The sequence below is a fragment of the Eimeria tenella genome, genomic scaffold (assembly GCF_000499545.2).
Source record: "Eimeria tenella Houghton genomic scaffold, Eth_scaff267, whole genome shotgun sequence".
Classification (NCBI taxonomy): Eukaryota; Apicomplexa; class Conoidasida; order Eucoccidiorida; family Eimeriidae; genus Eimeria; species Eimeria tenella.
This window is the reverse complement of record NW_013544226.1, coordinates 1-12,379: the sequence shown is the minus strand read 5'-3', so window position 1 is coordinate 12,379 and position 12,379 is coordinate 1. Positions and strand designations below refer to the sequence as shown.

Below are 12,379 nucleotides of genomic sequence, written 5' to 3'. Positions count from 1 at the left end.
TAAATTAATTAATTAATTGATTAATTAACTTAACTTGATTAATTGCTTTTATTGAATGCAAGGGTCTAGAAAGCACTCAATACTTCTCTTGTTTTCTTCGACTCCCGGAGGGAAGTTTGCAGACCCAAGCCTGCTGCTGCTGATGCTGCTGTTGCTGCTGCTGCCACTTGCGCTGCTGCTGCTGCTGTTGCTGTTGCTTCACGTGCAGTAGCAGCTGAGTGGCAGCAGCAAGAGTGATAGAGAGGCCCTGTGCTTGCAGCAGCAGCAGCAGCAGAAGCCCATGCTTACATGCAGCAGAATCGACTTTGCTGCTGCTGCTGCTGCTGCGGCTGCTGCTGAGTTCGGCGGAATATGGGTGGCTGCTGCTGCAGCAAGAGGGTGCCGCCGGGCCCTGCAATCACCACAGCTGGCTGCTGCACTGCAGCAAGAGCCCCGGGATAAGATACTGCTGCTGTTGGCAGCAGCACGGGCTGCTGCTGCTGCTGGATCACTATGGGGTAGGGCTGCTGCTGCTGCACCACGTAGGGCTGTTGCTGCTGCAACACGTAGGGCTGCTGCTGCTGCAGCACGTAGGGCTGCTGCTGCACCACTGGCGCCCCTCCGTAGGGGTAAACAGCCACTGGTGCTGCTGCACCTTGCAGGGCCACTCCGGGGACTTCTGCTGCTGCTGCTGCTGCTGGCAGCAGCACTTGCTGCTGCTGTGGCAAGGCGCCCATGGGTGGCTGCTGCACTGCTGCTACCTGCTGCGGAAGAATCATTTGCTGCGGCAGCATCATGGCTTGCTGCGGCTGCTGCAGAACGTACTGCTGCTGCGGCATTTGTTGTTGTTGCTGCTGCTGCTGCCGCATGCAGTGCTGCTTCTGTTGCTGCTGCTTCTGGGGGGCCGCTGCTGTCGGCTGCTGCAGCACTTCAACATAGGGGCCTTGTGGGCTCATGACTGCTGCTGCGGGCTGCCCGTACACCTGATAGACAGCTTGTGGGGCTACGGGAGGAGCAGCAGCAGCAGCAGCTGCAGCAGCAGCAGCTGCTGCTGCTGCTGCATCTTCCGCGGGTTTGATTACCTGCATGCAGGGCATGTGCGCAGGCTGGCTTATGCAGTGGACCAGTGGTCCATGGAGCATGTGGTGGTGGTGATGCAGGAGCTGCTGCTGCTGTTGCTGCTGCTGCAGCATCTGCTGCTGCAGCACGTGCTGCTGCTGCAGCTGCTGCTGCAGCAGCTGCGTTGTGTCCTGGGGAAGCTGCAGAGTGCCCTCGACGTCGACTGTCATTCGTTTGTCTCTCTCTCTCCTTCTTTCGCTGGGCTCTCTGCGGCGCGACATCTCCCAAACCCTAAACCCTAAACCCTAAACCCTAAACCCTAAACCCTACTTCCTTTGAAGAAAGTGGAAAGAAAGAAGCTTCGAGCGGCCGCTGCGCAGTGCAGAGGAGACACTCTAGTCGAGGTCGAGCGTGCTGCCTCGCTGCTGCTGCTGCTGCTGCTGCTGCTGCCGTGGCTGTGGCTGCTGCTGCTGCCCCTGCAATGAGCAATTTGAAGTCCGGTTGCTTATGAAATATGGAAAACTGCAAAAGCTTTCAGTCCGAAGCCACCGAAGATCGATATTGCTGCTGCTGCTGCTGCTGTCCCCCGCAGCAGCAGCAGCAGCAGCAGCAGCTTGCTGGGCGCGAGGTCGGCGGTGCAGCTGTCCTCCGTTTGCCGCAATTTATGTCCATTTTTTTCAAATAAATAAAAAACTTTAATTTTTTATTGTTTTTCTTTCTTTTGTCTTTGAAAAATTAGCTAAAAAGGCATGAACACTGTGGGCGAGCTGCTGCTGGACAAGCTGCTGCTGCTGCTGCTGCTGCTGGTCCTGCTGCTGCTGCCGCTCCTGTGCCGCAGTGACCTCATCTGAGCACCGTAGCAGCAGCAGCAGCAGCAGCAGCAACATCAGAAGCCCGTTAAGTTTATTTCCGTGAAGATATAAAAGGAAGTGGAGGCTCGCAAGCCTAAACCCGCAGTTATTTTCTTTTTCCCTGCTGCTGCAGCCAAAAAGAAGCCGCTGCTGCTGCTGCTGCTGTCGGCTGCGGTGTCTGGACACGGCAGTCCTGCTGCTCTCACGTCGGAAATTTGACTTCGAGTTTATTTAAAAGTTTATTTCATTTCTTTTGGCGTTATCTGCAGACTCGTTGCCCCTCATCCGACAACAACAACTGCAGCAGCAGCAGCAGCTGGCGCAGCAAAAAAGCTGCAGCAGCAGCCGCGGCCACAAGGGTGCAGCAGCTCCATCAGCCAGCAGCAGCAGCACGAGCACCACGAGCAGCAGCAGCAGCCGCAGCAGTTCCTCTCCCTTACATGCTTTAGCTCTCCAGCTCTCGCCCCAAGCCATCAGCAGCAGCAGCAAAAACCCAGAACTTCTGGCTAAAAGACCGCTTCGGGGGCCCCCTACGCAGCCACAGGGGGACCTAAGAGCCACTTTCTTACCCAAAACTGCCAATGGGGGCCCCTACGGGGCCCCCAGGGGCCCCTAGGGGGCCCTCTGAGGGCCCCCTAGGCGCCCCTTAGGGGCCCCCAAGGGGCCCCCTTGGGGTTTTGAGGCCCTTTTTAGTTTTGGTTGCTGTTTGCTTCTTATTGGGTTAGCAGCAGCAGCAGGTTCATCAGCAGCACCAGCAGATTCATCAGCAGCAGCAGCAGGATAATAAAAATCAAAACAAATGAGCAGCAAAAGAATATATTTGTTGCTGCAGCAAAGTGAATGTACATACACCTGGGCTCTCTGAGGGACCTATTAGTGCCGCCGCCCGAAGCGGCGCGTCTGCTGCTGCAGTTGCAGCTGCTGCTGCAGCTGTTGCTGCTGCTGTTGCAGCTGCTGCTGCTGCTGCGCCTTTTGGTACTGCAGCTGTTGCTGCTGCAGCCACTGCCTCTGCTGCTGGTTGTACTGCTGTTGCTTCTGGTAGTACTGATGCAGGTAATGGTACTGCTGCGGCTGCTGCTGCGGATAGTGCGTGTACGGGTGCTGCTGCTGCTGCTGCTGCTGCTGCTGCGTGCGGCCGAGGTGGTCCTGCAGCTGGTTCCCCCAGCTGTGCTTATGGGCTCTGCGATCGAGCAGCGGCTGCTGCTGCTGCGGCTGCTGCTCCTGCCCCGTGTAGAGCTGCTGCTGCTGCTGCTGCTGCTGCTGCTGCTGCAGCGCGTCTGCTGCCTCCTGCGCAGCCCCTCCTCCCCCTCCCCCGCCGCCGCCGCTGCTGCTGCTGCCGCTGCTGCCGCTGCTGCTGCTGCTGCTGCTGCTGTCGGCGCCAAGGATCTGGGTTTCGAGGAGTCTGCGAAGTGCTGCGTCGTGTCTGCTGCTGCTGTGGGGAATGAGGTAGTCAATGACCTGCAGCAGCTCGGGGTGTTCGTACACCTCGCGGGGTGTACATACACCCAAAACTGGCAAGTTCAAGTTCTGCAGAAATGGCCCAAAAGCCACACAGTCGAGACACAGCAGCGCGCTGTAGCGCGTTGCTGCTGCTGCCAGCAGCTGCTGCTGCTGCGTGTGGGGCCCCGCAGCAGCAGCAGCAGCGACGGCGAGGCCCGGGAAGTGCCGCTGCAGCGCCAACTCCGTCTGCTGCCGCCGCCCCACAACCAGCAGCAAACCGCCGCCCCGCTGCAGCTGCAGCAAAAACTTCAAAGCCCTTTTGTAGTGCTGCAGGCAGCAGTAAGGCTCGAACAAATAGTGCGAAGACAGCACGCCCCGCACCCGCGCCACGTTCATCCTGCTGCTGCTGCTGCTGCTGCTGCGGGGGGGCTCCGGGGCGCGCTGCTGCTGCTGCTGCTGCTGCTGCTGCTGGGTGGAGGACTGGGGTGGGCTGTTTGCTGCAGCCACGTGGGCGGGAGAGGCTGCAGCAGCAGCAGCGACAGCTGCTGCTGCAGCAGCGACAGCTGCTGCTGCTGCAGCGACAGCTGCTGCTGCTCTTGGAGATGCGTGATGTGCTGCTGCAGCAGCCGGACACAGTGACTGCACCCAGGGGCAGCCGCTGCAGCAGCAGCAGCAGCAGCACAAAGCGTTCAGAAGCAGCAGCCCCGTGAGAGTTTGCTCTCCTAAAGGGCTTATAGTTGCCACTGCGAATAGGGCTGCTGCTGCTGCGGCTCAGCTGTCGTCGTTGCTGCTGTCGCTGCTGCTGCTGCTGCTGAGCTGGTGGCGCTGGGAGCTGCAGCGCGCTTCGCGCAATAGCACTGCTGCGTCTTCTGCTGCTGCTTCGGCTGTTGTCGCTGCAGCTGCAGCCTCTCCCAGCTACACACACAATTGCCGCTGCTGCTGCCCCAGCTGCAGCACTTGCTGCTGCTGCTCGTGCCGTTTCCTCTGCTGCATGCTGCTGCTGCAGGAGGCACACTGGCCTATAATTGCTGTTTTGCTCTATTTGCTGCTGAAACGACCAGGCGCGGCTTGCTGCAGCAGCAGCTGCTGCTGCTGCTGCCCAGCCCCGAGCACGCAGCAGCAGCGCAGCAGCTGCAGCATTAGCCTACACCTCTTGCGCTAGACAGAAAGAGTATTTTAACAAAAAGTAAAGTCCGATTTTTTCATTTGTATCCAGAGAAGCCAAATCCTGGTGCTCTCGCTGTTGCTGCTGCTGCTGCCGCCGGTGCTGCTGCTGCTGCTGCAGATCCTGCACATAGCAGCAGCAACGTGTTGATCGCTTGTCTTTGCCACTGCAGCAAAGGGCGTGAAACCTGAGCCTGGGGGAGTCGGCGACAGGCACTTGTAGCAGCAACAGCTGCAGTGGGGAAGAGCAGCAGCAGCAAGCGCAGCAGCAGCAGCTGCTGCTGCCCCGAAGAGCAGCAGCCAGCAGCAGCGGCAGATATAAAGGCAGCAGCAGCTCCGGATATAAATTAAGGTCCCACCTATGCTGACGGGCGATGAGCAAGGCGGCGCGCCGCTGCTGCCACCGCAGCAGCAGCAACAACTGCAGCAGCAGCAGCAAAGGCAGGCACAGCAGCAACTCCAGCCGCAGCAACAGCTGCAGCCGCAGCCGTTGCAGCCGCCTTTACACGGCCTTCAGCAGCCGATACAACAACCACAGCTGCCGCAGCAACAGCTGCAGCAGCAGCAGCTACAGGAGCAGCAACTGCAGCAGCAGCAACTGCAACTGCAGCAGCAGCAACTTCAGCGGCAGCCGCTGCAGCACGCGCCGCAGCAGCTCTTAAGCTCTCACCATCAGCAGCAAATGCAACAGGAGCAGCACCAGCAGTTCCTGCAGCAGCAACAGCTTCAGCAGCAACAGCTGCAGCAGCAGCAGCTACAGCAGCAGCAGCTGCAGCAGCAACAGCTTCAGCAGCAGCTGCTGCAACAGCAGATGCAGCAGACAGCAATGCAAAGTCCACAGCGCCAAATATTGCTCTCTCAGCAGCAGCAGCAAATGCAGCAGCAACAGCTTCTCCAGCAGCAGCGCCTCCGTGCGGTTCAACAGCAGCAGCAGCAACTGCAGCAACAGATGACGCAGCAGCAGATGCAGCAGCCGTACCTTGGCGGGCTGCGTCTAGGTATGCAGCCGCAGCAACCGCAACAGCCCCACCGCATGGTCACTCCGCAGCAGCAGCAGCAGCAGCAACAGCAGCAGCAGCAACTGCAGCAGCAGCAGCAGCAACTGCAGCAGCAGCAGCAACTGCAGCAGCAGCAGCAGCAGCTGTACATGCGCCAGATGTCGCCAACCCCAAGTAGGTCATTATCAGCAGCACGACCAGCAACTGCAGCAGCATAGCCGCACGTCGGCCGCCGTCGTCAGCAGCAGCAGCAGCAGCAGCAGCAGCAAATTGAAGTGTGCTTCCTTGCTGCATCCGTTGCTTCGGTTTGCTGCGCAGGCCCCGTGGCCGTCTACTCCCCACACCTCCAGGGGCCCCTGGGGGCCCCCGAGGGGCCCCCCTTTATGTCGCCTTCGATGTCAGTGGGGCCCCCAGTGTTGGGTCAGGGTTTGCGGAGGGGGCCCCCTGGCGGCCTCTGCAGCAGCAGCAGCAGCAGCAGCAGCAGCGGGGGCCACCCGGACCGGAGCTTCCCCGTGTCTTCGCGGGGGTCCCCTCGCCGGCAGGCGCAGCCGGTGCGTCTGGGGGCGGCCTCGCGCTCGTCAGCAGCAGCAGCAGCAGCTGCTGCTGCTGCAGCAGCAGCAGCAGCAGCAGCAGATGCTGCAGCAGAGTCCCCCGCGCCGCAGCAAGAGCCCCCCCTGCGGCGCCTCATTATGGCCAGGAGGTCCCGCCTTAGGCTAAACCCTTTAATGCGTTATTTGCAGGGGCCCATAAAGGCCAGCAGCAGCACAAGGGGGGGCCCCCAAGCAGCAGCAGCAGCAGCAGGAGCGGCGGGAGCGAGCCCCCATAGCGCGGCCCCAGACACGGCGCAGGGAACCCCGGAAGACCCTGCTGCTGCTGCCGCTGCTGCTGCTGCTGCTGCTGCTGCCGAGCCCACGGCAGCCATTCGCGGGTGCACGACGCCCATAGACATTGAGCGCTACTACGAGGCCGCAGCAGCAGCAGCAGCAGGAGGAGCAGCAGCAGCAGCAGCTGCTGCTGGTGGCAACCAGGCAGCAGGAGAAGCTGGGGGGGCCCCCGCAGCAGACAAGGGGGCCCCCAGTTCTGCTGCTGTGTCTGTGAAGGAAGACTCGCTGCAGTGGTGCGTGCAGCAGATTCAGCAGGTGCTGCAGCAGCACCCGGAAGCAGCAGCAGCAGCAGCAAAGCTGCGCGGCAACCGCCCCATGCTGCACCAAGCCATGCTAGCAGCAGCAGCAGCAGAAGCAAGGGGGCCCCCGGGGGCCCCCAAGGAGTCTTGGGGCCGTTGGCTTGACGCAGAAATGGCCCCCCCGCCTCCGGAGCTGGAGGAGGTGCTGGTGGTTCTTGCTGCTGCTGTCAAGGTTTACATCGTTGGTCCGCTGCTGCTGCTGCTGCTGCTGCTGCTGCTGCTGCTGCTGTGCGAAGGGCTGCTGCTGACGCGTGGCGGGACGCCGCTGCAGCTGCTGCCGCGCGAACGGCTGCTGCTGGTGCTTGTCCAGGCTGGTGCCTTGCTGCTGCGGTGGTTGGGCTGCTGTTGCTGCTGCTGCTGCTGCTGTTACGGCTGCTGCTGCTGCAGTGCCTTCAGCAGGGCACGGCAGCAGCAGCAGCAGCAGCAGCAAGCAGCAGCACACGCTCCGGGCTGCTGTTGCCGCCTTTCCGCTGCTTGTGCGAGCGCTTCCTACTGTGCCTCACTGCTGCGGCTGCTGCTGCTGCTACCGCTGCTGCTGCTACTGCTGCTGCTGCTGCTGCTGCTGCTCTTTGTCTGCAGAGCTGGTGACCGCTGCGGAGCAGCTAGAAGCGCGGGAGTTCGAGCAGTGTGGGCCCCCCTTGGGGGTCCCCCTAAGGGGTGAAGCAGCAGCAGCAGGAGCAGCAGCAGCAGAAAAAGACGATCCCGATCCCAGGGAGGAGTCGATCCCCATGAGGGTTTTGCTGCCGCACCATGTGCTCGAAGCCGCCAAGTCGCTGCCGCCCCTCTAGGGTTTAGGGTTTAGGGTTTAGAGTTTGGGGTTTGGAGGTGCAGGGTTTAAGCAGGGCCCTCGGGGGCCCAGCTGACCCAGCGGCAGCGCGAGCAGCACTTAGCGCAGCCGCAGCAGCAGCGCAGCAGCAGCGCTGCTGCAGCCGCTGCTGCGCTGCTGCTGCTGCGCTGCTGCTGCTGCGCAGGACGCTGCAAAGGGCTAAGACAAGTTTCAGACCATTTCCCTCTGCAGCACTTTCTGACTCGCTAGCTAGCCAGCTAGCTAGGCCCGCTAGCTAGCTAGCTAGCTAAAACTGCTAGCCAGCTAGCTAGCTAGCTAGCTAGCTAGCCAAAACCACTAGCTAGAGCTGCTAGCCAGCTAGCTAGCTAGCTAGCTATGCCCACCACCTTGCTGGCTAGCTAGGCCAACTAGGCGGCTCTCCCTGCTGCCCAGCGCGTGGCTTGGCTAGCCAACTAGCTGGCCAGCTAGCTAGCCAGCTAGCTAGCCGGGCAGCTAGCTAGCCAGCTAGCTAGCCGGCTGGCTAGCCAGGCAGCTAGCCAGCTAGTGCCCTGTGCTGAGGAGCTGCTGCTGCTGGAGAAACAGCAGTGCAGCGCGTGTCTGGCTAGCCAGCTGCCTGGCTAGCTAGCCAGGCAGCTAGCTAGCCAGCTAGCCACGACTGCTGCAGGGGCCGTCTCAGCTAATGTGTACTCATTCGCAGCTGCTGCGCTGTGGCCTACCCTGTCTGCTTCTACGGCGTGTCTCCCTCGCTGCAGCAGCAGCAGCAGCTGCTGCTGCTGCTGCGCTGCTGCTGCTGCATGCAGCAGCAGCGCAGCAGCTGCGCTGCTGCTGCTGCATGCAGCCCCAGGGCCTCTTGCGCCACAAATTCAAACTCAAAATCTTAATCAAATCAAACAGCGCAAATCGCTAGCTAGCCACTGGCCGCGGGGCCGGCAGTTCATTGCTGGCTAGCCACAGCTAGCTGCGCCAGCTAGCCACAGCTAGCTGCGCTACTTAGCCACAGCTAGCTGCGCTGGCTAGCCACAGCTAGCTGGGCTAGCTAGCCACAGCTAGCTGCGGCAGCTGGCCGCGGCGAGGGCGCCGCAGGCGCGGCTCTATTGGCCGCGAGGGGCCGGGCCTGGGGCTCAGTCTTGAGGGTTTAGGGTTTAGGGTTTAGGGTTTGGGGCTTGGGAGCTCGTGGGCGGCTGCAGCGGGACCAAGTCCTCAGGGTTTGCGCCAGCAGCTAAAGCCATGCACTGGTTGCTGTACTCCTTCCCAGTCTTCGTGTCTTTAACTGGCAAATACTCCATTGTGCACACAGTTGCTGCAGCAGCAGCAGCAGCAGCAGCAGCAGCAGCAGGGGGGCGCGGGTGCACGGCAGAAGCGGGGGATGGCGCCCCGGGCGGCCCGGGGCTGCGGCCGCGCAGCGGCAGCAGTGCAGCAGCATCAACGCAGCAGCAGCAGCGCAGCAGCAGCGTAGCAGGCGCAAAAACCCTCGAAAACCCTAAACCCTAAACCCTAAACCCTTACGTCGGGTGTCATCCGCGGTGGGATCCCCCCGCAGCAAAGCTTCCACCTCCTCCACGGGGGTCTTGGGGCGCTCTGGGGCCTCCTGGGGCTCCTCAGCAGCAGCAGCAGCAGCAGCCGCTACTGCAGCGCAGCAGGCGAGGCCCAGCAGCAGCAGGCGCAGCGACACCATTCTGCGCAGCAGCAGCAACCGCAGCAGCACAAGCAGCAAACCTGCAGCAGCAATGGCCCCACACCTGCAGCTCTGCTGCTCCCAGAAAGCCGGGGGCCTAAACGCGCAGAGCCTTTTGCTGCTGCTGCGCTGCGCAGCAGCGCCTGCTGCCGACGACACGGAACACCAGCAGCAGCAGCAGCAGCAGCAGCAGGCTGGGCAGGGTGCAGCAGCAACTGAAGCAGAAAATGCAGCAGAATGGCGCAGCACGGCAAAAGCAGCAGGGCAGCAGCAGCACAGACCCTGCAGCAGCTCGAGCACCAGCGGTTACACCAGCGAGCGGCAACGTCTCTACTTCAGCAGCAGCAGCAGCAGCAGCAGCAGCAGCAGCGGCAGCAGCAGCTGACCTCGCAAACCGACTCGAAAAACAAATCCAAGAGTCAAAAAGCGCCCGAAATTGAGTCAATCGAGGCGGAGTGCAGCAGCAGCAGCAGCAGCAGCAGCAGCAGGGACTGTGCGAGGTCGCTTCGAGCCTGGCGCGGGGCGGCGGGAGCGAAAGGCCAAAATGTGTCAAAAAGACTTCAAATGAATAAAAAAAACAAAAATTGAAAATTTTAATTCATTTAACAGCATTTAAAAGCAGAAAGAGACGCAAACTCGCGTGCTGCTGCAGCGCGCAGCAGCAGCTCCACGCCGCCCACCAGATCGATGGCCCGCGACCACCCCGCCGAGGGTTTAGGGTTTAGGGTTTGGTGTAGGGGTTTTCCCGCGGCTTTTCCGAAAATCTTTTTGCATTAATTTACATTAAATATATTTACAAAGTCAATGGGGCGCAAAAACCGGGAAAAATGGCGGGAAAATGCCAAAATCGGGGTCGCGCTCGTCCGCAGTTGCAAGCCACGCCACTGCAGCAGCAGCAGCAGCAGCAGCTGCTGCTGCTGCTGCTCCCAGCACCAGCTTCGGCCGCCTCGACTGCGTTACAACAAAGAATTCTTCACTAACTGAAATTAAAAGGCCATTTGCGGGGCGAAAGTCGCAGATCCGAAGAGCAGCAGCACACAAGACTCCCCCCTGCTGCCAGCAGCTGCAGCTGCAGCTGCAGCTGCCAGTCCTGGAGCAGCCACTCTGCTGCTGCGCTGCTGCTTGTTATTATGCATTTCTTCAACAGCAGATTCTGCCTTTTTTGTGGGTTTTCGTTTACTTGTGTCTTTCTGTGTCTTTCCCGGCGCCCAGGGCTCTCCCTGGAAGTGCAGCTTTGCTGCAGCGCAGCAGCGCGGCCACGCAGCTGCTGAGGGTGTACGTACACCCCAGCAGCAGCAAAAGAGCAGCAAACTCTGCCTCTCCAGCAGCTCGAGCTGCTGCTAGTTCCTCTTAGCCAGCCAGATCTCTAGAATTGCGAGCCTTAGCCCCTCCGCCTGGCCCAGCTTAACTAGCCAAAACACCCCCACTACTACTGCTGCTGCTGCTGCTGCTACTGCTGCTGGCCACGACCGCCAGCAGCAGCCTGTGCTGCTGCCGGGGCCACTGCTGGCGCCTTTTGCAGCAAAAGTGGCTGCCAGGGCCTAGCCTACTGCAGGCTGTGGGCCTTTTCAAGAAGCAGCAAGCAGCAGCGAGCAGCAGCGAGCAGCGGCGAACAGTAGCAAACAGCAGCAAGCAGCAGCCAGCAGCAGCGCCAAAAAGGGGCTTTGCAGGCCCTTTAAGGGCCTCTAAATGCTGCTGCTTCCCTGCCTGTTGCTGCTGCTCAGTGTTTGTTTTAGGGTTTAGGGTTTAGGGTTTAGAGAAACCCCACACGGACCCCGGGGGGCCCCACCCCGAGCCCCACAGCAAAGAAAAGGGCCAAAGCCCAGGACCACTAGGGGCCCCTGGAGGCCCCTGGGGGCCCCCAGGGGCCCCGGGGGCCCCTAATGACCCTGGGGGCCCCCGGGGGCCCCCAGGGCCCCCGGGGGGCCCCTGGGGGGCCCCCCAGGGGCCACAGGCCCCACGAGCTGCAGCGCCTGTGCTGAAGCAGCAGCAGCTCCGGCCAAAGCCACAGCAGTTTGTGTGAGCAGCAGCAACAGCAGCAGCAGCAGCAGCAGCAGCAGGGCACTGCAGCAGCAGGCTCGGGGGTTCGATTCCCTCGAGTACATAAAATGAAACTTTTAATTAAATTAATTTAGAAATTAAATCTCTTAATTCCGTTTTACGAAAATAATATTCTGCTGCCCCACACCTGCTGCAGCAGCGCAGCAGCAATAAGGGCGCACGCAGCTTTAAGCCAAGTCTAGCCCCTGGGCAAGCTGGAGCCCGCACGAGGGTTTAGGGTTTAGGGTTTAGGGTTTAGGCAGTCAGTGCCTGCGAGCCGGAAAGGAGAGCCAGTGTTGGCTCCTTTGCTGCAGCAGCAAACGGCAGTGTGCTGCTCTCTCTGTTGCTGCACTTAGCCAACCCTAGAAGCAGTATTGCAGCAGCAGTGCAGCAAAAGTGCTGCAGCAATTGCCTGCAGCAGCAAACTCCAGAGGGCCAGGTTTTGGCCCTGCTGCTGCTAGGCAGCAGTCTCTGCAGGTGCAGCAGCTTGCTGCAGCAGCAACGCGCTCCACGGGGACACAAGCAGCTGCAGCAGCCCGAATTTGCTGCTGCTGCTGCTGCTGCTACTGCTCAGGAAGCAGCACGCGCATCATCTGCTGTGCTGCTGCAGCAGCCCTGGAGCAGCGGCTCCTGCTGTAGGTGCTGCCCGCACAGCAGCAGCAGCAGCACAGCAGCAGCAGCAGCCGGCTGTCCCCTGTCCCTCCTAACTGCCCACTGGGGAGTCCATTTGCTGCTCCCACTTTGCTAGCAGCTGCAGCAAGAACAGCGACGCCAGGTGCTGCTGCAGCAGTACTTGCTGCAGCAGGACTTGCTGCAGCAGCACCTGCTGCGGCAACGCCAGCAGAAGCTGCTGCTGTCACTATCTGCTGCAGAAGCAGCCCTTTTTGAGGCTACAGCGACGGCAGCTGCATCAAGGGCACCACAAGCAGCAGCAACAGCAGCAGCAGCAGCAGCTGCTGCTGCTGCTGCTTTGCAAACTGAGCGTAGACTAGATGAGTGCCTGCAGCAGAACCGCCGGTGGCAGCAAGATTTTTTCGCCGCCTCTGCTGCTGCTGCTGCTGTGGTGTCTGTGTTGCTGCTGTCCCTGCTGCTGCTGCTGCTGCTGCTGCTGCTGCTAGGCCTGAAACCAGTTGGAGATGGAAATGCTGTTGGAGTCTGCCTGCACATAATGCCACCAGCCTTTGGGGATAAAGAGACAGTCTC

At 60.8% G+C, this 12,379-nt stretch overlaps 5 protein-coding genes across 5 annotated transcripts; 3 read left to right on the top strand and 2 right to left on the bottom strand.

Moving 5' to 3' along the window:
- Positions 1 to 284: 284 nt before the first annotated feature.
- On the bottom strand, positions 285 to 1,319 carry ETH_00003110 (uncharacterized protein; the record flags this gene model as incomplete). The annotated part of the gene is made up of 1 exon (XM_013379392.1): positions 285 to 1,319. One exon carries the CDS (start codon positions 1,317 to 1,319, stop codon positions 285 to 287), a length of 1,035 nt encoding a protein of 344 aa, XP_013234846.1.
- A 1,443-nt stretch (positions 1,320 to 2,762) lies between these two features.
- On the bottom strand, positions 2,763 to 3,725 carry ETH_00003105 (uncharacterized protein; the record flags this gene model as incomplete). The annotated part of the gene is made up of 1 exon (XM_013379391.1): positions 2,763 to 3,725. One exon carries the CDS (start codon positions 3,723 to 3,725, stop codon positions 2,763 to 2,765), a length of 963 nt encoding a protein of 320 aa, XP_013234845.1.
- Positions 3,726 to 4,854: 1,129 nt separating this feature from the next.
- On the top strand, positions 4,855 to 5,709 carry ETH_00003100 (uncharacterized protein; the record flags this gene model as incomplete). The annotated part of the gene is made up of 1 exon (XM_013379390.1): positions 4,855 to 5,709. The coding sequence occupies one exon, from the start codon at positions 4,855 to 4,857 to the stop codon at positions 5,707 to 5,709; it is 855 nt and encodes a 284-aa protein (XP_013234844.1).
- Positions 5,710 to 5,874: 165 nt separating this feature from the next.
- Positions 5,875 to 7,462, top strand: ETH_00003095 (uncharacterized protein; the record flags this gene model as incomplete). The annotated part of the gene is made up of 2 exons (XM_013379389.1): positions 5,875 to 6,859; positions 7,254 to 7,462. The coding sequence occupies 2 exons, from the start codon at positions 5,875 to 5,877 to the stop codon at positions 7,460 to 7,462; spliced, it is 1,194 nt and encodes a 397-aa protein (XP_013234843.1).
- A 1,726-nt stretch (positions 7,463 to 9,188) lies between these two features.
- On the top strand, positions 9,189 to 9,521 carry ETH_00003090 (uncharacterized protein; the record flags this gene model as incomplete). Its single annotated transcript, XM_013379388.1, has 1 exon — positions 9,189 to 9,521. One exon carries the CDS (start codon positions 9,189 to 9,191, stop codon positions 9,519 to 9,521), a length of 333 nt encoding a protein of 110 aa, XP_013234842.1.
- Between the last annotated feature and the right edge of the window lie 2,858 nt (positions 9,522 to 12,379).